This window comes from Penicillium chermesinum (genome assembly GCF_028974085.1).
Source record: "Penicillium chermesinum strain IBT 19713 chromosome Unknown utg000003l:1.0-5111272.0:1.0-5115320.0, whole genome shotgun sequence".
NCBI lineage: Eukaryota > Fungi > Ascomycota > Eurotiomycetes > Eurotiales > Aspergillaceae > Penicillium > Penicillium chermesinum.
This window is the reverse complement of record NW_026695313.1, coordinates 3,749,954-3,772,281: the sequence shown is the minus strand read 5'-3', so window position 1 is coordinate 3,772,281 and position 22,328 is coordinate 3,749,954. Positions and strand designations below refer to the sequence as shown.

At 50.8% G+C, this 22,328-nt stretch overlaps 8 protein-coding genes across 8 annotated transcripts; 4 read left to right on the top strand and 4 right to left on the bottom strand.

The window, feature by feature from the left end:
* Window positions 1–199: 199 nt before the first annotated feature.
* N7468_004360 (putative DNA ligase I) lies at window positions 200–2,755 on the bottom strand (the record flags this gene model as incomplete). The annotated part of the gene is made up of 1 exon (XM_058473657.1): window positions 200–2,755. One exon carries the CDS (start codon window positions 2,753–2,755, stop codon window positions 200–202), a length of 2,556 nt encoding a protein of 851 aa, XP_058332660.1.
* Window positions 2,756–2,897: 142 nt separating this feature from the next.
* On the top strand, window positions 2,898–5,566 carry N7468_004359 (RINT-1 family protein; the record flags this gene model as incomplete). Its single annotated transcript, XM_058473656.1, has 6 exons — window positions 2,898–3,053; window positions 3,118–3,365; window positions 3,423–3,728; window positions 3,782–3,926; window positions 3,981–4,637; window positions 4,664–5,566. The coding sequence occupies 6 exons, from the start codon at window positions 2,898–2,900 to the stop codon at window positions 5,564–5,566; spliced, it is 2,415 nt and encodes an 804-aa protein (XP_058332659.1).
* Window positions 5,567–6,287: 721 nt separating this feature from the next.
* Window positions 6,288–8,816, bottom strand: N7468_004358 (Golgi transport complex subunit COG3; the record flags this gene model as incomplete). The annotated part of the gene is made up of 4 exons (XM_058473655.1): window positions 6,288–7,064; window positions 7,123–8,130; window positions 8,201–8,540; window positions 8,569–8,816. The coding sequence occupies 4 exons, from the start codon at window positions 8,814–8,816 to the stop codon at window positions 6,288–6,290; spliced, it is 2,373 nt and encodes a 790-aa protein (XP_058332658.1).
* Window positions 8,817–9,103: 287 nt separating this feature from the next.
* N7468_004357 (RCC1-like domain-containing protein) lies at window positions 9,104–10,831 on the top strand (the record flags this gene model as incomplete). Its single annotated transcript, XM_058473654.1, has 4 exons — window positions 9,104–9,640; window positions 9,759–10,326; window positions 10,388–10,500; window positions 10,559–10,831. 4 exons carry the CDS (start codon window positions 9,104–9,106, stop codon window positions 10,829–10,831), a joined length of 1,491 nt encoding a protein of 496 aa, XP_058332657.1.
* A 282-nt stretch (window positions 10,832–11,113) lies between these two features.
* nop9 (RNA-binding RNA processing protein NOP9) lies at window positions 11,114–13,279 on the top strand (the record flags this gene model as incomplete). Its single annotated transcript, XM_058473653.1, has 1 exon — window positions 11,114–13,279. One exon carries the CDS (start codon window positions 11,114–11,116, stop codon window positions 13,277–13,279), a length of 2,166 nt encoding a protein of 721 aa, XP_058332656.1.
* An 893-nt stretch (window positions 13,280–14,172) lies between these two features.
* On the top strand, window positions 14,173–15,655 carry N7468_004355 (NAD(P)/FAD-dependent oxidoreductase; the record flags this gene model as incomplete). Its single annotated transcript, XM_058473652.1, has 5 exons — window positions 14,173–14,234; window positions 14,284–14,546; window positions 14,603–14,870; window positions 14,926–15,452; window positions 15,516–15,655. 5 exons carry the CDS (start codon window positions 14,173–14,175, stop codon window positions 15,653–15,655), a joined length of 1,260 nt encoding a protein of 419 aa, XP_058332655.1.
* Window positions 15,656–16,346: 691 nt separating this feature from the next.
* bck1 (uncharacterized protein) lies at window positions 16,347–21,007 on the bottom strand (the record flags this gene model as incomplete). The annotated part of the gene is made up of 2 exons (XM_058473651.1): window positions 16,347–18,931; window positions 18,955–21,007. The coding sequence occupies 2 exons, from the start codon at window positions 21,005–21,007 to the stop codon at window positions 16,347–16,349; spliced, it is 4,638 nt and encodes a 1,545-aa protein (XP_058332654.1).
* Window positions 21,008–21,717: 710 nt separating this feature from the next.
* Window positions 21,718–22,056, bottom strand: N7468_004353 (uncharacterized protein; the record flags this gene model as incomplete). The annotated part of the gene is made up of 1 exon (XM_058473650.1): window positions 21,718–22,056. The coding sequence occupies one exon, from the start codon at window positions 22,054–22,056 to the stop codon at window positions 21,718–21,720; it is 339 nt and encodes a 112-aa protein (XP_058332653.1).
* Window positions 22,057–22,328: the final 272 nt, after the last annotated feature.

Below are 22,328 nucleotides of genomic sequence, written 5' to 3'. Positions count from 1 at the left end.
TCGGTCACTACCGGTACGTGAGTGTGCGACTCTGTTTCCAAGTTGGGATTGCCTTAGGGCCTGTTTTGGGAAACACTGAAGGCTCTAAGCAATGGATATTTCAAATCGTCGAAGTTGGTCAGCAGTATTTTCGATCATATCATGAGGATTACATAGTATTGGGTCTTCGTATGTCCGACACTAACAGCTTCAAGATGACCTAGTCGTCTTGCCATCCCAATTGACCATCTTTTTCAGCAGGAGCTTGTTGCTTATCGACCTGCGCTCGCTCCGCCTGCTTCCTCCACAGTAGAGCCAAGTAATCAGAACTGGTGGCTTCATCGATCGACTTGTCTTCCCGCACCCTGAGGAACCGAGGGAATCGGAGACTTAAACCACGTTCCTCACTCACCAGTCCAATTGCAGCTGGATAGGTCGGACTGAGCGTGATGTCGGCAAACGCCATCTCCCAAACTTCTTGAGGTTCGAACCAGATGTCTGGTTCCCCATAATACTCGACATAGCTGGGGCGCGAGATGACGTTCACGCTACCTTCGGCGTATTTGTCCTTATTGGACTGGTAAAACTTATCCGTGAACCCTGACATGCACTTCGTGACGGCTTCCAAAGCTCCAGACTCGGGGTTCCGTACTGCTAATAGAATGGGCGACCACCATTTTGCTTTGCGGCCCTGGCCGTGCCAGCCTGCGACTGGAATAAGGTCTAACGTTTCGGAAGAAGTGCTGTAGTCTTTCTTTACTTTCAGCCATGACTCGAGTCGCTTGTCAGGCTCGTAGGTGGATAAAAGTGCTTTCCGTCGGGTGCCTTTGTCTTTGTTGGGTTTGGTATCAGCTGATACCTCTGTAGGCTCGCTTTCTTCGGCCTCCAGTTGGATATTTTCACTCTGGAGTGAGGCTGCTTCTTCTGCTTTTTCTTGAGGCTGTTTGATGCTATTATCCAGAACTTTGACCATGATGCCTTCGCACTTGACTTCTGTAGCACTTTTGAAGAACTCCAACACGGTCTCGGAATCTGCCGATGTCGCATCGATACTCTTTACCCAAGTAAACTGGTTTGGAATCTCGACAAACAGGCTCCGGAGCAACTCTCGCCGCTCACGGAACGAGCGGTCCAGTAGTGGTTCTCCATTGAGGTACATCAAATCAAATGAAAAGAGGCAGACGTTGACAGTGATTGCTCCGATTTCGACGTTCTTCTTTGCGCGGTTGGTCAGAGTTTGGAAAGGCTGGAGGTTGCCTGTATCTCGCTCTACGGCCACCACTTCGCCCTCCAGTATAAAGCTCGATACACCCTCTCCTCGAATCTGAGGGACGAGGGAAACAAGGTCAGGATACTTCTCCGTCATTAGTTCAAGGTGACGAGAAAAAATCGATACTTTCCCTCGTTCATCACAGTGCACTTGAGCGCGCTGGCCATCGTATTTATACTCGCAGCTGAAATCACGTCCTTGCAACTTGGTCAACATGTCTGATAGATCGCGAGTGATGCTTCCCAGCATAGGCCTCAGTGGGACATGCAACTGCAAGCCGCATCGAATGAGTAGTTCTTCTGTAACTCCAATCTCGAGAAGACATGGAACAAGGTCACTGTAGCTGGGATGTCTAGCGTAAGACGCTTTGACGATTTCCTCCGCATTAGAATACATCTCAGAAAGTTCGTCTTTCTTCAGTCGCCCTAGGTCGAACGGCGATCGTACCGAAAATTCCGCTCCGCTCGGCTTGGAATACAAGAAGGCGCGTGCAAGGGCAATGAGCATTGTAGTTTTCACAGCACCGATCCGCAGATTTTGCACGAGAGTTCGCACAATGTAACGGCTCTCCTCGGCACCACGAGTATCCTGCAAAAGCTTCTCGACAATTCGCTGTTTTGTTTCTTGGCTGCCTGGGCCTTTACTTGTGGCGATTTTCAAGAGTGATTGATAAACACCCTTTATCTTGAGCGGCTTTGGCTTGATTAACGTGAATGCCTGGCGTTTCTTGGCTTCGAACGCAACATCGCCTGCATCACCGTGTCGGTCGTAGAGGGCCTTCAGCCCTTGATTATCCAAGCCATAGATCTTTTTGAGTGCCTTTGATATTGATGAACCTCCTAGACCCAGCTCTAATTCCTCATAAGGCGGCGCTGTCGAGTTCGTTGCTAGCCACACTGCAGGAAGAAGGCTGTCCGGGTCCCCTTCAATCAAAACCCGGAGGAAATTCACCAACGTATCGACGATTTTTATACGGCTGGTCGTTGCATTGGCGAGGACAAATGCTCTAGTGATCAACGCATAGGTAGCATCGCCGCCCTCAGCTGCCCAGTGCGGTCGCAGCTCAGATGCATATTTGTGGACATCAAATGTCTGTGGATTTTGATCAAAAGGCACTGAAAGTGAAACTGTATCCTCTGTACCTGACGATGACTGGAGTGATAATGTGTTCTTCTTAGGTGCCACTGGTGTGTCTTGAGCTATCTCGGTGGGCGCTGGAGCTGAAGGCGCTGTCTCTGGTTCTGGTTTACACAAAGCATCATTGGGATCATTTGCACTAGATGGCTGTGCATGATCCTCTTGATCCCATTCGGCCTGGAGTTTGCGCGCTAAAGCTTCATCCGACAGCGTTTGCTCTGTGATCTCGGGTTTGGGCCCAGGCTCAAGCCCCGGGCTGATCTTCGGCGCCTGCTTCGGTTGCCCTTGGAAGAAGGACGCTATGCTGCGAGTTTTTTGAGGAGAAGCTTCAGCGCCATTTCGCTTGCGCTTTTTAGCAGGGCTAGACATGTTCCAAAGCAGGGTTATGTAAAAGGGAGCTGTGCATGTTGCCACAGGAGCTGTTGGTTGCGGAGGCCAGACGTCAGTCCGAAAAGGCGGAGATCATCGGCGACACAGTTGCGCTTCCGCATTGGTTTTCCCCTCCACAACAATGGCGCCGTTCACGTCGCTCTCGTCGCTCTCATCGCACGAGCGGACGCGAGTGGAAGACTACCTGAATGACAAAATTCAGGTCTGTGCAGACCTGGAAAGTCTGGACTCCCTGCTGTCCAGTGTTCGTTCCCAGCAAGATCTCCAGCGCAAGCAGGTACAGGGCCCCTCGCCGACAATCCCAAAGACGGAATGGCTGGATTCTAACAGTGCGGTATTAGCTAGCAGAAGCACAAGATGCACTATCAAACGCCACGAAGGCATCTGACGACCATGCGGAAGCTACGCGCAGACGTGCCGAGGCTTTCATGATGGAGCAAGCGGATATCGATCAACGACTAAAGACTATCACACAGTCAGAAACTAGCGATGAAGCCGTTCGTCGATTAGAAAATAGTATGGAGAGGTTGCAACGGTTGGAGATATCCAAGGGCTACGTGGCACTGCTAAAGGAAGCGGAGGAACTGAGGTACTTACAAACGAGCCTCTCTGTCCAAACTGCAGGATGCTGAACGATTTGAAATAGCAAGGAAGCCATTACGAAGATTCAATTGAGCCCTCGCGATGCATTAGTACCTTACTCCCGCCTTCGCAATATCGCACTGTTGCTCAAAGAAGCTCAGCCCGCCGCTGAAGGTGCCGCTCCTCACCTCGTCGACTACACCGAGAAACTCGCGTTTGCATTAAGGGAGGAACTGAGGAAAATCTTTGGTGGTAATCTTGAGCAGACATTGGAATCGTTGAAATGGCCGACGAGACAGTTGAACATCACGGACAGTTTGCTGGCACAGTGGAAACAGGATGTGGAGCTTTTGATTGAGCTACAAATACCGTATGCATGCTGTTGCAACCAACTTGAACCTCATTACGCTGACATTTTGGCAGAGAACTTCCGATACACGACGCCTTGACTGGTAGCCAAGTGCCCGAGCCACCGGTCCTATTTCCATTAGAGGTCATGGTGCATCCTTTGGATCTTCGGTTCAAATATCACTTCAGCGGGGATAAGCCAACCAATAAACTTGACAAGGTAAGCTTATTGTGAACTATATTGCTTGAAACAATTCCCTAATGCCATCCCTAGCCTGAATATTTCTTATCGCATATCATGGATCTTATTAATCAATTTGGAGGCTTCTTCACCTCGTATCTTCAGCCTATTCTCGATGAGAAGGCGCAGTCTGCGGGGCCGAGCCTCGAATGGAATTTTTGCAACTCGCTTCATGCTTTCATTAATGCACTGCTGCCCATGCTGCGGCAGAAGATCGATTCTTTCCTCCCGCAAATTTCTAACCATCCTCAACTCCTCAGCCATTTTATTCACGAGCTTATGAAATTCGATAATGAAATTCGTGAAACATGGAATTACCTCCCAGATCCTTTCTCTGCTGAAAACTGGAAGGGCATGGCATGGGAGGTTCTTACCAAGCAAGGATGGTATAACCGATGGCTCCAAGTCGAAAAAGACTTTGCCTTGGCCCGATACAAAGACATCATAGACACGGCAGACAGTGGTCATATTGATTATGATGGCGTCGAGCTGACGGCCAGCAAGCCCACTAAAGCGGCCATTCGCGTGAACGACCTCCTGGAGACAATCACCGAACGCTATCAACCACTCTCCTCCTTCAGTCAAAGGCTCCGTTTCCTCATCGACATTCAAATTACCATTTTTGATCAATTTCACGAACGCCTACAGTCTGCCCTGGAAGCATACCTTGCAATGACCTCTACCTGGGGCGTACTGTCCAAGGCGCCGACGGACAGGCCAGTGTGGAAGGTGTTGCTGGCTTGGAGCGACTATGTAGGGTTTTTGGAAGCGCAGAGTACCTTGAGAAAAAGATGGAAGATTGGAGTAACGACATCTTCTTTGTGGAGCTATGGGCTGAGCTCCAAGACCGACTGAAACGTGGCAGTCAAAATCTTGCTGGCAACATGTCTATAGCCGAGCTTGCATCACGTACTTCTCCAGCGGTCAACAACCACGGTGGGATTGACGGGGCACTCTTTGATGAAACGGCGTCAGCGTATCGCCGCCTCCGATTGCGCTCTGAATCTATCGTTACCTCCACTCTTACTTCAAACATCACTTCCGCCCTAAAGCCTTACTCGCGCCTGTCGACCTGGGCGACCCTTTCTAATCCTTCAAACTCATCATCATCATCACACTCCCTATCCTCAGAGCTGGCGCATCCGCTTCGTTTAATTTCTTCCCAGCTTGGCTTCCTGTCCAAGGCCTTGGGCATAGCCCCGCTACGGCGCGTGTCTCGCCAGCTTCTGGTGTCTGTACAGAACTACATATGGGATAATGTTCTAACCAGACATACATTTTCAGCTGCTGGGGCAGCCCAATTACTCGGAGATATTGAGCAATTATGCACTGTTGTTGACACGAATCTCGGGGTCGCAGGTCACGCCGGGGGCTCCATTCATATTGTGAAGAAGCTTAACGAGGGGCTTTGTCTTCTGAACCTGGGACTTACGACAACCGAGCATACTGACGAAGTTACGAATGAATCAAGGGTCTCGCTGGGACTATGGGACGTGGAGAAGAGGCTTTTCAAGGATAACGACAGCGCCCGCGCTGTCCTCGCAGAGCTAGGGATTGAGACCCTATCTGGAGCCGAGGCACGGTCTGTATTAGAGCGCAGAGTAGAGATTGGCAGCTAGCACTTGAATGATATGTAGATAGGGACCCATACCGGCCTTGCTGGTATGTGGAGCAAAAAGAGTATCCCGCCGGGGATCACTCGAAGGACAGAGAATTGAAAGAATCCTTCCTCGTCAACTTATGATATATGTTTCCACTGACAAGAAGTATGATGGTTCAAAGTCACGTATCCAAAACGTAGACGGCTGGCTGAATCTCTGAAGTATAGTCTTCCTATTGGTAGCTGGTAATTTGACAAGAGGAAAGAGATGGCAGCCGATTGATGATGCCCCCCGTTTGTCTGATGATGGGTTTCACGTTGCTTATCACGCCATAAATTACAATGGATGTGAAGGAATGGATGCCGCAGAGGGCGAGAACTGAACCCAGTCGATGACGTACGAGTGAAGCTCCAATGGAGTCGTGAGAGAAAGTATTGTTTCGGTACTGACGTTCAGAGGATTCGATCTAGTGTCAGCCTGAAGTTTTCAAGTAGACATTTGTTCAAGTACTCAAACCAAGTAGGCATGATGAAGGGCCCTAGTTAAACAGCCCTAAAATTTAGGTGTCCAGGTACAAGTCACTATGATATGCCTGCCATTACAGAATGCTTGCAAGGTTGAATGGATCCGAAATCGATCGACGATTGCAATAATGTACAGAATCATGCTCATGCCATGTGGTATCTATGCTCAAGGTGTGAGGCCGAAAGGACCGCCAAAAAAAGGTGCAAAAGAAAATCTATGAGCTAGTACTCAGCAGGTCGTCGTCATCATCATCCCCCTGTTCTGCCTGCAGCCCAGCAACGCCAACTCGGAAGACACCCTCGCACCACTCGGCGAATGTATCAACATCCCAAACAGCATCATCGCGACCCTTCCCTTTCTTGCTGACTGGCTGGCCTTTGCCTGAAGCATTGTACTTTTCGAGGAAGTCTTCGTAGATCTGGATCGTGCGGTCTTGCACGGCTCCCACGAGAGTCTCCTTCATGCGAGTGTCATCGATATAGGCATTCAGCACCTTCCGCAGAGCAGGGACTTCCTTCTCGATAGTGTGGCAGGACGGAAAGATCAACTCTCCCCGCTGCAGGTTACGCGTGTCAACAAATTTAGTCGGTAGAGAAGCTGTCATGCGAGCAGCAAAGGCGTTGACGAAATCATTGATGACGGTTCGCAGACGGCCGTCAAGCTCAACTTTAGCGTCGAGCATGTTCTCCACTACCCGTGGTAACAGGCCGTGTCCGACAAGGCGCATGAGATTTCGTGGGTTAAAAAGCCCACCACGTTCACGAAGCTCGAAGAACGTACTAGTCACGCCAGAGAAATCAAGTGAGACCTCAGGAGCAACGTATTCAATATCGAAAGCGACGATCTGCTGTTTGAGGATGAGGAGATGGCTCATGAGAAATAGCTGCCCGTCCGCTGGAGTGGATTTGGTAGAGATGATGATACTAGCGTTGTGGAGGGACAAGGTGGTTTGGTGGACGATCTGATGCGCTAGGTCATCAAAAACGGTAGACTAAGAGGATATGTCAGCACCATTACTGAATGGAGACGTAGATCCTAATGGAACTTACATTAACCAAGCGATAGATACGGCTGAGGAGCCATATCGCTTTGCGGAGTGTCGGATACCAACCTTTGAGCGCAGTCTGAGTCTCAAAATCCCACTTTCCGTCCTTCTCTGGAGGGCTGTTCCTGGCATCCTCATTTTCCGATTTTGTCATATCAATCATGCCATCCGCCGTAGTGTCCTTCTTGCCTGAGATCTGAGTGTCGGTCACGGTCAATGAAACCTGCTTGCTATGCATAGGATAGTCGACGTCTTCGGGGCGGGGCTTGTATCGCTCGATCTCATCACGTAAAACTGCCTGGGCACGGAACACCAAACGGTCTTGAACGTCTTGCAGTGCTGGCTGAATCAATGTAGCAAAATCAAGCTGATTGGTGTCCGCCATATCTGGCTCTTCCTCGGGATCCGAAAAGTATCGAGTCTGGAGCAAAGTGCAGAGCTGGCAAAGATTGATAATATCCGTCTCACGGATAATGCGCGGCCCGAGATGGTCGTAAAGAGGCTCGCAAATGGTTTCAAGAAAGTCATACAGGCCTCCTTGTCCATGGAACCATTCTCTCCATAGGTCGTATTCATCCAAGCAAATACCTCGAATGTAGCTTATTCCGAATCTGGCAAATGAGACCAAATCATTCGACGAGCTTGGGACTTGTGAGATGGCGGCGAGCTTCTTGCGAACAATTGGAACAACTAGACGAGCTCGCGTAGCCGAGTAGTTGCTGTGGAGCTCGTTCATCAAGCTCTGGTATTCAGCTTCGTTGCTCTGGTCTGGGTTGAGTGGTGGGACGGCTCTTTTTTGGATTTCGATCCCAATCCGCTTCATTTCAGGGGCCGCGACCCTGAATTTTGCGTAGAGGAGTGCAGATAGTGCAGTATCGTTGAGGCTTTGATCTGAGATCTTCTTCGCGACATTCTGGTAGACGTCCTTTAGGTTAGATACAAAATTGCCCCGGATAAGGGTCAAAGCACGGGTAAAGGAGAAGACGGTATCGGGAGCGATAAATCTCGGCTTCTTTTTGTTCAGGCTAATGAAAATTAAGATCAGTTGCAGGAAGAGAAAAAGGTCAGTGTTTGATACATACGTGTGTTTCCATATAGTCTAAGCAGACATCAAGACGTTTAAGCATATCTGAGAACTCCGGATCACGGACGGTGCTTCCAGCTCCAGGAGCATTGAGGCGACGAGATGCCGGGTCAAGGAAGTCATAATAATGGAGATTGGTCTGGATTCCATTCGCGAGTTTGGTGTCTCGCTCCTGGGCGGACAGGAGTCCTTCGCATTGTTTCTCGAAATTGGACGTTTGCGATTCGACGGATTTAAAGGATTCGGAAAGATTCGATAGATCCTCTAGGAGAGTAAGGGTGCTCGTCAAGATCTCGTCGATATGCTCCTTCGACTGCTGTAATTCATCAAGACAGTTTCTAGAGTCCGGTTAGTCTCCACACCCACCCTGCCCCGCTGGCGAACACGTACTGATATTGATCGTAGCTCTCCTCGACCAGATCGTCTTTGACTCCATTGAGCCATTGAGAGAATTCAAGTTCATTATTCCAGCAAGGAATAGTCCATTGAAGCAGATTGGAAGGCTGTTCTTGCGCCGAGTCGGGGTTCGCTCGAGTTTCGTTGGCTGTTGGCTTCCGCGGCGGGCCCGAAGGTGCAGTTTGGCGGCGGGCACGTTGCTGCTTTGTGGACGGCATGGTGAATTCAGAGCGTCAAGGAACGTGGGTGGTGTCTGTGGCCGCTCATTACTTCTCCACAGGCCCGCGAAAAGCATAAGAAGACCGTTGGCTGGGTGAGGGGACCAGAGAGTAGGAGATGGCTAAGTGTAATCTTTGGATGATGTTCTGCCACTCGTGTCCGCCCCTGGTGATGAGCTTCCAAAATGAAGCTTCCCCGGTGTCCTTCGGACATTCCTACGATATCGAATGCGTCCCCCGTTATCTCGAGGGCATGAGCTAAACACAAAATTTGCCAATACCTCGTCATGTTGGCTACAAGTGCTCGAAGCGCTCCAGCGCAAGCCACCCGCCTCCTCCGTCCATCCTCCGTCGCGACACGCCCTCTGAATACGACATGGCGCAGGTTCGCAAGCAATAGGCCGCAGGGCGTAGAAGCTCCACAGTGGTTTCGCAATTCTCTTGGTGTGGCAGTTGCCGGAACTGCTGCATTTCTAGGATACTCCTACATCAACAGCAATAAAGAATTATGGATCAACAGCCAAGTGGACTCCAAAAAAGGACCCGTCGACGCCAATGAGCTTCGTGCCCAGTTTGTGCAGGAAAAAAGGAGCTTAAAGAGCCCCGGTGTCTATACTTGGGGATCGAATGCCTACAAAGTGGTAGATCCTGGATCGAAGGACACTGATATCAAGGCGCCTCGACGTTTCAAGTACTTCAATGGCCAGGTGTTGCGAGACTTCAAGATCGAGGAGCGATCCGGCGCAGCTATTACAGAAGAGGGTGATTTGGTTCAGTGGGGCAAGGGCTTCTCCGAGAAAGAGTTTAAACCAAGCAAAACCCTAGTGGGCAAGAAATTGATATCGCTCTCGTTTTCGGAGAGCCGTATCATCGCACTATCATCTGATGGAAATATCTACTCTCTGCCCATCTCTAAAGAAGAGACAGCTGACAGGGCCGAAGGTTCGAGAGGGCTCTTGGCTTTCCCTTGGGCTCACGCAGTCAACTCTCAGCTACCGCCTACTGAAGCCTGCTCTGAAGCTTGGCGAAAAGGTGTCGTCCATCAGCGGTGGCCAGCAACATGTGCTCCTTCTTACGAACTCCGGGCGAGTTTTCGCTGCTGCTTCCTCGACTGAGAACTATCCGACTCTTGGTCAGCTTGGTGTGACTGGGCTTACCTGGTCTACTAGGCCCAGTGGTCCAGCAGACACCTGTCACGAAGTAACAGAGCTCAAAGGATCTAAGATCACCCATATCGCGGCCGGTGACTACCATTCTTTAGCATTATCGAAAGATGGTCGTCTTTTTGGCTGGGGCGATAACTCATTTGGACAATTGGGCGTTGAATTTGAGCCTTCATTGCCATATAGAGACACTCCTTTCGTCCTGCCCATTAACAGACTCTACAACTCTCAGAAATATGCTACGCGGGTCACCAGCGTCGCTGCAGGTGGAGCCAATACTTTTTTCACCGTCGACGCCACACGGATCCTCGGTCCCGAGGAAAATCCAGCAGATGTTCGAGACTTGGGTAACGTGACAGCCGATACCTGGTCTTGCGGCCGCGGCATTTGGGGGGACCCTGGGCACAGGAAGATGGAAGCATGTCCAGGACGCCCCTACCAAGATAAAGGACCTGAGTGGGCTCGGAGAGTATGACGAGCAAGCGAAGAAGATGGTGCCGATCCGTATCCGCAACTGGTCAGTAGGTACCACTCATGTGGCTGCCATTTTGGACAACAAAGCGAACTTGAGTGCCAAAGACACAAGTTCTCTCAAAAAGAGTGAATGACTGGGGATATGAGGCCTTCTGGTGGGGTGGTAACGAGAACTTTCAGCTGGGCACAGGCAAGCGCAGCAATCAGCCTCGCCCAACGTACATCACTGCACCTCCAGAGTCTGTAAAGAGCCCTGAGCCGGTAGCCCGATTGCAGATCATGCCCCGACACAAGGGAACTGTTGGTAAACGGTCTGTGGATATGGAGCAACGTGTCGAATGTGGACGCCATGTATCTGCTATTTACTCTGCAGTTTAGAACACCATTGCGGAGAAAATGTATATTATCTGTATTTAAAAATGCTACTTGGGTTACCACCGTGTTCATTCGCAGTTGAAGTATTCTGTTTGTTCCGCTACAGTAGGAGAGGTGTATAGATCAGGTGAGCGCCCTGATTGGGCCGCGCTGACTTTGGATCCACTGCTTATCAGCAATGCAAACAAGACAAACGTCAGTTCTTCAACGCTTGGGCCAGTGCCTTATCGGGGAAAAAAAAATTGACCAAATTCCTTCTTCAATTGATCCCAAAAGTCAATCGCCATGCCTCGTGAAAAGCAGAAGAGAGGTCGCCGAGCGGAACAGAAGGCTCAGAAGGGAGATACGAAGCGCAAGCATGATGATGTGCCTGAAGAGCCTGTCGCAAAGCGCGTGAAGTCTTCAGACGAAGCCGACGTCGAACCTTTCTACGAAGACCGACAAGGCGACTATGCCGATGACGCTGCTATCCCCGCCATAGAAAATGAAGAGATGCAGGATGAATCTGGGAGACCTGATTCTGGTGACACACCCTTCTACGGTTTGCTGGATACTGAGGAACAGGAATACTTCTCCCGTGCAAGCGAGATGCTTGAATTGAACCAATTCATTGATGATGAGGAGAGGAGCTTGTTTGTGGAAAGTGTGTACCGAGAGGCAGAAGGGAAGGAATTGAAGATTGCCTGTAGTCAAGGCTGTTCAAGGCTTATGGAGAAGCTGATCTCCATGTCTGACGTTCGACAGATTCGAAGGATCTTCAACAAGTTCATCGGTCATTTCTTACACCTGGTCCAGCATCGTTTTGCTAGCCATTGCTGTGAAACATTATTCATAAATGCGGCCCCGGCAGTCATGCAAAAGCCATCGAAACAGCAGGCAAAGAAGGCGGAAGAGGAGGGCGAGACGGAGCCCGAGCTGTCATTGGCAGACATGTTCATGACAGTTATTGAGGAGTTGAAGGATAATTGGGGATATTTGTTGACCGAACGATTTGCATCACATACAATTCGTGTTTTATTGCTCGTTCTCGCAGGTGAACCCGTGGACCTTTCGTCGACAGACTCTGCGGTTGCTAGCCGTAAGAAAGAGAGGTTGGGTGCACCTGTACCTGGGACTGAAGCGGAGACTGCTTCATCGCAGAAGCACAGTGTCCCAGAGTCCTTTGAGCCCGCTCTGAAGAAAATAATGAGCGAGATGGTGTCTGGCGTTGATGACACGTACCTGCGCGCCCTGGCTTCACACCCTGTGGGGAATCCCGTTCTCCAAGTTCTCCTGTTCTTGGAGCTCTCCCACTTTGGAAAGTCCAGTGCAAAAGATCCAAAATCTGTTCTCCGCAGACTTGTCCCAGACGAATCTTTTGAAGAAGGTACGGAAAGCGCAACATTCATCCGTGGCTTACTCTACGACCCAGTTGGCTCGCGTCTGGTGGAAACCATGGTGCGATACATGCCGGGTAAAGTGTTTAAAAACCTTTACAAAAACAACATCCGGGAGCGTATTGGTTCTCTGTCCCGGAACAGTACCGCTGGCTACGTGGTATTGAAGACTCTTGAGCGACTTGGAAAGGATGACCTGCAAAATGCCATGGAACTCATCATCCCCGAGGTTCCAGGCCTTATTGAAAGAGCACGGCTGATTGTGCCCCGAGTACTCATCGAGAGATGTGTAGTCCGTAATGTTGACACCAAGCCCCTCGCCAGGGCCCTCAAGAATGCCTACAGTGGAGATAAAACGCTCCGACTTCGCCAGATGCTTCGTCTTGATGGGCCACCGGAGTCGGTCCAAGGTCCTGTGGACCATGAAATGAAAGATGCTGGCGAGTTCGACGACGACCACGCAGAACAAGCCAGAGCTGCGTCCGCCAAATCATCAGCCTCTGCTCCAGAGAGGCTGCATGGCTCTTTGCTCACACAAGCGATGTTGGCCGTACCTGGGCCCTTAAGTGAGCTTGTTTACAGCAGCCTTCTTGCCCAGTCACCCGAAACAATTCTTCAACTCGCACAAGAACCAACCTCCACCCGCGTCGTGCAACAGGCATTAACATCTCCCACTTCAACTCCTCAATTCCGGCGCCAGTTTGTGGCCTTCTTCCAGGGCCATCTGGTCGACCTTGCTCAAAACAGCAACGGATCCCGGGTAGTGGACGCCTTGTGGACCGCCACCAAGGATATCTTCTTCGTCAAGGAGCGGATGGCCCAGGAGCTTGCATCCAAAGAAATGGTCCTCCGTGACTCCTTCATTGGCCGGGCCGTATGGAGAAATTGGTCAATGGATCTCTACAAGCGACGCCGCAGTGAATGGAATGCTCGAGCGAAGGGGATTGAAAGAAACCAGGAAGGTATGGAAGGCTCTGGAGAGCGGCCGAAGTCGAAGATCGAGCTGGCAAGAGAAAGATTTGCTGCCAAACAAAATGAGACTGAAGGGAAGCAGGCGGTCTCTGCTAATTCTTGAACCCATTGAGCGAAAAATTACATAGCCCTAAAAGCATGATGATGTTTTATCTGTATTATACTTGTTACTTTTCGTATCGGTAAACATTTTCGCCTTTGTGCCTTTGAGGCGCGGCTGCTTGCCATGAGCTCTGGAGGATAACTAGGGCTTCAAGTTGGAAAAGAGGCTAAGCTGAGATCTGTTGCCACCAGAGTCCGCCACAGTCGACGGACTTTGCATGAACATTACTCGAACAAATAGGCCAGGTGTACATATATGCACCGAATACGATGTGACTCTGTATCTTTCCAGCTATTTTCAAACTATATAACCCCTAAGGATGTTGAGCTTACTGTTTTGTACATGGTCTTACTTACGGTTGTATCTCTCAAGAACCGTAAGGATATCACGCCATTGCATAAAATAGGTCAGTATGAGGACTAAAGATGGGAATGTTGCGGGACTGTTATATATATCACTTCGATATATATCGAAGTCCTGGCAACGTAAAACTCGCAAACGTGGGTCTCTCAGCCTACATATGAACTGATCTTGTTTCTGCACAAAGTCTTCAATGTGTGACTCGGACTCGATTGGCGCGCTAGGACGATCAACATGGGAGAAATTGCACAGGGCCCTCGAGGCCAATTCGGAATGGATGAACACTCGAAGTCCTGCATGACATGAGTATGCATCGAATAGTAGGACATGTCCTTACCTCTCGGTAGCGTATCCATGCCACCTGCCATCCACCCACAGCCCATCCCAGGAAGACAAGTATGACGACTGCAAATCTGCTGAAATGGCTGGGCTTCGCAGTCCACCGTGTCTCATTCCAATTTCACTGATTAGCTGAACTGTGCCAAGCTTCCTACATAAGGTTACTACCGCGCAGTCCGACCTTAATTTCAGACATGCAAGGGATGTTGATCGCCAGAAACCATCAAAACAATGCGGAAATTGCAACCACGGGCTGGTCTATAAAAATGCTCTGCGAATCGATGGAAGGAACAAACTTCCCCTAGTCCAACCCCTTCCAATCGTTCAAAGCTTCAATATGGGTTTCAAAGCCGCTACTCTCGTTTCCGTCTTCTTTTTTTGCTATCATTTGCTGCTGCGGAGGCAATTCCCCAGACAGACTATGACGTTATTATTGTTGGCGGTGGTCCCGCGGGACTGAGCGCCATCAGTGGAGTGTCGCGCGTCCGTCGAACTGCGTTGCTGTTCGACAACCAGCATTACCGCAATGGTGTCACACGGGAGATGCACGATGTGATTGGAAACGATGGTATGTTTCTGAATGATACCAGTGAAAAATGGGCCTTGCGGCTAATGAACCTCTAGGCACCCCGCCTGATGTCTTCCGAGGACTGGCTCGTTCGCAAATCGAGAAGTACGATACCGCTCACTTTGTCAACGAGACAGTTGCGTCCATTGTTCCTATTGAGGGAGACTTCTCTTCCTTTACAGTGACAGATGGCACTGGTAAGAACTATACTGCCCGCAAGATCGTTTTGGGCACCGGTCTCAAGGATGATCTCCCTGCCACCCCTGGTCTGCGTGAGAACTTTGGCAAAGGAATTTACTGGTGCCCCTGGTGTGACGGTTACGAGTAAGTGTTCAAGACAAGCTCATACCTTCCATCCAACCCTAAACAATCGGTTTAGACACCGCGATCAGCCCATCGGGATCCTCGGCTCGCTCGTAGATGTTGTTGGTACAACTTTGGAAATCCACACCCAGCAAAGCGACATCGTTGCCTTCGTCAACGGTACCGACACCCCTGATGTGGAGGCTACTCTTGCATCCAACCGTGGAGATAACTGGAGAGACCAACTCAATGCGTGGAATGTCACCATCGATAACCGCACCATCAGCTCCATCGACCGTCTCCAAGATGGCGGCAAGAACCGGGACGAGGAACATGATCGCCAGTTCGACAAATTCCGCATCAACTTCACCACTGGCAAGCCCGTGGAGCGCAATGCTTTCATCACCAACTTTGGAACCAGCCAGGCCTCCTCTCTCCCCACTGATATGGGTCTCGAAATGGAGGGGATCTATGTAAAGACTGCCGCTTCCACCCGCACATCCCTAACCGGTGTGTTCGCTGCCGGTGACATGAAAAGTGACGGCGCTACCAACGTTCCTAACGCGATGTTTAGTGGCAAGCGTGCTGCTGTGTACCTTCACGGTAAGTTGAACCGGGCCACGATACATTTTTACGGACTGAATTATTGACCTCGATAAATCACAGTGGAGCTATCCAAGGAAGAGACTACTTCTAAGATCTCCAAGCGCTCAAACTTATCCGCTCGTGAGCTCGAGAAGGAGGCCATGCGGGCTATCGGAGACGACCTCGCCTCCGAATGGGAGCGGGCTCAGGCTTTCCAGTAGATGCGTGTTCCCCGGCGAAAGCCTCGAGTCTTCCTTTCTTTTCTGAACCGCAACGTGAAAATGCCCTATGTAGTACGCTCTAGTTATGCCTAGCCAGACCTTGGCTTTGCCTTTTCGTCTTGTTACAATGATGTTGTGATGAATCCTAAAACGCTTAGATTACGTGAGTCAATTATGGAATTTTGTTTTGCGCGAATGATGATAGTAGGAGTAATTCGAGTAAGGTCGGCAAAGACACGAACGTGAAGACTAAATCAATCAATATATACAGCCCAAGACCAACGCCTCAAGACCCGCTGACCCGGCGAAGACTTTTGTTGAAGCAATCGTTTTCTCAACGGGGAAAGATAACGGGGAAAGATAACGAAGATAGAAAGGGAATTGAAGCTGAGCATATGGTTTGCCGATGCAAGCCGAAATAAACAGGATTATAGACATGTAATTGGGCCCATTGTGCTTCTCAGTACGCTATCATCAAAAAAGGGGCTGTTTTTGGACCGTGGACTACTAGAAAGCGTGTCGAATTTTGGCGTATAATTCCGTGTCGAGAAAATTATATGTTGGATCCGACTCGCAGAACGGGTGACGAGTAAGAAGAGTGCCAGCAGTGGGACGTTCACCCGAGTCACTGGTTGGAGCGTTAGAATATGATTATATTGCCAGATAAGGAAACCATGAGGCGGTGAGAAACTTACACTGTAAAGCAGTCCCACATGAATGCAAGAGCCGCGGGGCTAGCAGCCGTCGAGACATCCTCAGGAATGGGGGGCGCCTGGCCGAGACTACCAAGCTTGAAGATGGCACCGATGGCCTCCTCCTTGCTCCAAGGGCGACGGCCAGCAAACATTTCAAGCACCACACACCCAAGTGACCAGATATCCACCTTGGCACTGTAGCCTTGGCCCTGCGATTGAATGACTTCGGGGGCCATCCAAAAGACGGTGCCTTGCATAGAATTGCTCGAGTCATTGACGTAGATGTCATTTGTTTTCTTGGAAATACCGAAATCTGAGATCTTGCACGTGCCATCCACATCCAGCAAGATGTTGTCTGCTTTCAAGTCCCGGTGGAGAATACCCATTTCGTGGAGGTAGGCTAGACCGCTGAGAGTTTGACGGGTCAGAGACTTGACAACGCTTTCCTGGAATTTGCCATGCTTTCGTAGACAACTACCAATCGAGCCACCAGAGATATACTCGAGGTAGATAGAGATAGAAAATTCACCACGCTCGCAACCTAAGTATTGCACGATATTAGCATGCTCAAGGTGCTGCATGGTATCAATCTCTTGATCCAGGGCTGCCACCATCTCTTTTATCTTATCTCGATCGGTGCCTGCGACCCGCGGGTTGATTTCTACTTGTTTGACAGCCAGAACTTCACCATTGTCCGCGTTGATGCCAAGGTACACGCGACCGTAAGTTCCTTTACCGATAAGCTCACCACGGATGATGCGGAAGGTAGGTTGCGGTTGGGAAGCACTGGAACTCGCTTGATGAGCCGCACTTTGGGGGATTGGATCGAGATTACTGAGTCGACTGCCAGGCTTGGGACTCATCTGAATGATCTTGGCGCCAAACATCTTGGTGCTCTTGCGACGCAACGGAACATTCGATCTTTGTGGAGAGGCATTGACACTCTTCGTCCTAACAGCTGCACCGCGGGCGATATCTCGAATAGATTTGGCTCGCCCAAGTCCGCCTCCGCCATTGTTGCGACTCATGATTTGCCTTGCAGCATTTCCAGTTCCTGGTCGCGCGACGGGATCAGTAGGTGGCATGGGCGGAGGCGCAGGATACTCTTGCTTTGGTCTCATCGTTGCATCGCCATCGGAGTCTTTGCCTTTAGAGCTCGGCGATTGAGGTTCACCAAGGTAAGGAGCATCGAGATCGACGCCCGGGAAGAAGCTGTCCAGGTTGTCGATAACGCCTTCAACAGGAGGTCTGCTGGCCCAGAGGTCACCGCTGGCAAACGAATGTCTGCGGTCTGGAGGAGGCTTCTCTTCATCTGGGGAGCTTGGGTGGAACCAGGTACTAGAATGTGGGTCGTGACCATCTGAAGCATCGCCATTAGAGCTGCGTGCTGAAGGGCCACTGCCCTGCGCTGTGTTGACGGGTGATATGATCCTCACACGGCCCGGTTTTTGTTTCGTATCTACACTCAGAACAGGCTTCTCTTCTGAATTAACCTGAGTCTGAGGCTCCGGGTTTTGAGGCTTGTTATTGGCTAGAGGCACCATGAAGAGACCGTCGTCGGAGTCGTCATCAGATGCTTCCGCTGCTGCTCGAGACGTCTCTTGAAAGGAGACTTGCTGCTCCTCGAAGTCTATGACAGGACCGAATGACTTGCGAGATTGAATAGATGGCCTGGAACTGACAGAAGACGGCCTTGCTGAAGCAGGTGGGACAAAAGAGGGAGACCTTTGTCCACCATCTGGAGCCCATTTTGAAGCAATCCCTGAGTCTACAAAGTAGGTGATTAGCGTTTTGAAAAACCAGAAAAACGTGCAAGGCAACTTATGCTTCTTGTCCCGGAACTTACCCAGAGTTGTCCTACTCGATGCTGTTCCGGCAGAATCGCCGGTATGCGCCCTTTCAGACTCAGAACTAACGCTGTCCCGGTTTGCAGAGGAAGGCGACGAAGAGTCGCGGCCGGAAGGGATTGGTGTGCCGATGGCGCTCGTCATTCGGCCAACGCTGGCCAAAACAGCTCCCAGGCCGTGGGAAGCCTGGTTCTGAGCGTGAGTGTGCAGATGTAGACGTTCCCGCTGCCCAGGGGCTTTGCGAAGAGAGTTGACTTTTGTCAACGTATTTGATTCATTAGGAGCCACTGGTGGTTTGCGTAAAGGCACCAATGTCTCTGGCTTCTTCTCATCGCTAGACGATAGTCGTCTCTCTTCGTACGGTGACACTCGAGGCAGATCGAAATCGACAAAACCGCCTCTATAGCCAGTTTCACCGTAGGTTGGCTTTCGGTGCTGTGGGGATGGGGGGACACGTGAAATATGGTTTTCTCTTTGCTTTCGTTCAACATCAAGTAAATAAGATTCATGACGGGCGGCTATATCAGCATTGTCAGTGTCTGAAGCCTTTTGGGAATCTTGAGAGCTAATCAGATCATTCTTGGAACTCTTCGGCCGGAGTGTTGGCTGCCGGGAGTTCAAGAGTGGTGAGCTAGGCTTCGGGTTTTGTGGTGATATTCTCTGCAAGGCATCCTCATCCAGAGGTTTTCGATGGATTGGGGTTTGGATGGCAACAGGTGATAAAGCAGGTTTTTCTCCCCTGATGGGATGGAGACACCAAGGCCATTGAAGTTGTGAGGCCGGTTCTTGGTTGCCCGATCAGACGTTCCATGAACAAACAGCTTTAACGAGCCATATGCATCGGACTTCCTGCGTCGATAGATGGCTAGGTTGGTGTCGTTTACTGGTTCGTCATGCTCTGTCTGGCCAGGTTCAGTCAAAAATATCTGGGCGCTTGCCCAATCAGATATTTCCAAGTTTTTGCAGATCACGGCCCGCAAGGTTTCCACAGATTCATAATCAGTAACATCAATCAAGCGGTAATTGACTCCATCAGTGGTTGCAAAAATCCACTTCTTAGTTTTCGGCTTTGAAGAGGAAGAGGGTCGTTCGCCCAGAGAAAGGTCGCTGTTGCTGTACGCACCAACCGAATAAAGCGTAGAAGGCTCGGGGGTCGTAGGATACTCGGAGCTTGGCTCCTCGGGAGAAGCATGGTTTGAAGTATTGCTCTTCGTTTTCTTTTTGAAAAACTCCCGGATTCCTTTGCTGGGTTCTCTCTGGGTGGATGTTGATTCCCCGCTAAGAGGCCTTCCAGGTGTGGAATCTTGAGGAGATTGACGATTTGCCTCTTGTGCCACTCTGTGCTGCTCATAATAGCGACCAGTGTTGCGCCCTGCGGCAGCGGTTGAATCTGTACTATTCCCCCGTGAATGCTCATTTCTTAAAGGCAGGTCTCCAGTGGAGTGTGATGTAAGCCCTGGCTGGGCCGGAGAGGCATACTGCATTGCCGGGCTCCCGCTTTTGGGACTAGACGAGCCAGGGTGAAATTGAACTTCACTGGAAGTCGACGGGCTTTGCCTTCGATGCTCGCCCAGCCCAGCTAAGACACCACGCGTATAGTCGGATCGTAGCCAGGTGGTGGGTTCACGGGAGGGAGAATCTAATGGCGAGTCGTGATGGGGGTGTGCGGAGATCGGAGTTGTAAAAGAACGCATTTGGGATCCCGGTTTGCCGACATTCGCGGTCGATGGCCTTTGGGCTAAGCTTTGCTGTTCCGCCGTGAAATCGAGTTTTCCATTTGCTCCAGCTGAACGGGGCTCTGGAATAAATTTCGGGTTGTAGGTTGCATAAGCATTGTCAGCTGGGCCGGGTATCGTCACCGGCGGTTCTCCTTGCAATGGGGTAGAAACAGTGTCTTCCGAGCCCTCATTCAAATGACGGATCAATTGACGAATACGGCGACCTTCCTCACGCTCGCGAGCTTGGTCATATTCAACTCCTCTGCGTGCACATTCTTTTTGCAGCTGAGGGTAGACAACCCTATGGATTTTCCCAAGGTTTCCGCGACCATTCCATGCTAGACCAAGCTCCAGGAAGTCCGCGCCCTGGAGCTCTAATGACTTGAAAGTCTCTTGCCAATCTTGAGAAAACCCATTTTTGGCAAGCCACTGAAGAACACGCTCGAGTGGCCACTGGGATGCGGCAATTCCAGGCGAGAGGCCAGCGAGCGACCCATTGCCGGGAGATTGACGATAGCTTGGTGACTTGACAAGATTCACCCCATGGCTTGGCGTTCCTTGAGTGCTCGATGACGGAAATTGGGAATCGCCGTAGTGGGATTGATCAGGACCGGCAGTATGAGAGTAAACGTGCGGCTGGCCAATTCGCCCACCGGGTGTTTGAGGATTGTACGAAGCCTCTGTGAGGTATGGTTGAGGAGCGGTCGGCCGTTGCAAGTAAGGTTCATAAGTAGGTCGACCTGGGGGGTCATACAAAGGTGGAAACCCTCCAATGGTATCATTTCCAGGAACATAGGTGGCCGATGTCAGAGGAAGGTTGTCCATAGCAGCCATAGCAGCGGGTTGGTATGGGGCATGTTGTTGATTCTGGGGCGGAGGTGGCGGAGGGGGCAAGCCAGTAGTCAGTACAGATTTGCCCCAAGACTGTGGTTGCCATCCTTGAGGAACCCCGTACCCTGTTGTGCCTGGAGGAGGACCTGGAGGTGGAGGCGGGACTAACGGCTGGAGCTGCGACTGGAGCTGCGCTGGAATATGGGCCGGCTGACGAGGAGGGGGGGGTGGTGGAATATATTGCTGTCGTTGCCCATCCATCTTGGACGATACTGCTCATGGGCTAGGAAAGCCTCCAAGCCCTCCCTACCTTATAGTCGATCAACGAGGCCGATCCCAGATGTGATAGATAAAGCAATCCTCCACGCTCAGGCTTGTGAACATCCCAGTCGCAAAATTCTCGCCCCGCTGGGAGGAGAAGAAGTTGACAGTAGGATTCGATTCGTTTAGAGTGGGCTATGATCAAGTGGTTGGAGTACACGGGAGAAGTATTGATTCGCAAGGTCTTTACCCGAGCATAGTCGCAGTCGCAGTCGCAGCCTGAGGAGTTTGTCGCGGAGGCCACGGATTCGAGAAGACGAGAAGTGCTGCTTCGACGAATAGACCTCTGACAAAATGTTCGGGCTTGAACCTATGGCAGACAATGATTAGCCGCCTGATGGGAAAACTGTCGTACCCCCCGCTTGTGTTCGGGGCAGGCACAACGAGGGGAGATTCCAGGGCTCCTTGCATCCGATACTGAATCCAGGTGATAACCAACTTACCAGCAGGGCAATGTCGAGGATCAGGATCTCAAAAGCCTTTGACTCGTCTGCCTTCCCAGAGTTGCGAAAGCCTAGGTCTGTCACGTGGGGCGGAGCGCCTGATGGGCGACAAGATTCTTATCGTATCGAGTCTTCCGGGGTCGATAAGCTACTTGAACCCCTGGCTCTACCGTGGTCGAGGTTCTACTCTGGCGTACAAAGCACCATTTACTCAGCTGCAGTATCCCGGAAATAAACAGAGTTCGACTGGGATCCTCGGTCGAGATCCTTAACCAGAATCCATCTTTCCTCTTCGTTGGGCCCGAACCCACGGGTGACTACACCGTCGTGACAGCTGAAACATTGTGGCTCAACCGATGGCTCAGACCGCCCTACATAGCCAATCCCGCTTCCTACATTCATGAAAGACACCCCTAATCCGCCACATATTTCGGAAACCGCAGGCCGAGTCAAAATATGCGCCCGCGAAGGATCGTTATTGAAGCTTAATGACAGACAACCCAGAAACGTAAAGAAGAGATTGAACATGAACAAGCCGACCTTCATGCTCCAGCCCAGATCCTATTTCCTTGAATCACCGGCCGGTGACCCGATACGCAGATAGCATCCAAGACAGCTGAACTCCTTATCTGTGGCTCCCGCAAGTGGCTTGCTACTCGTATTTTATTTCGCGCACAGCTGCAGCCTCGGGACCAACTTGGACTCCATCGCGTGCTCTTTCTGTCAGTGGTAGTGAACCCGGCTGATGATGTAGGCTTGCCATCGGCAGCACAAGTTTTGTGCCATATATTTCATATCGAAAAGGAGTCACATCTCCT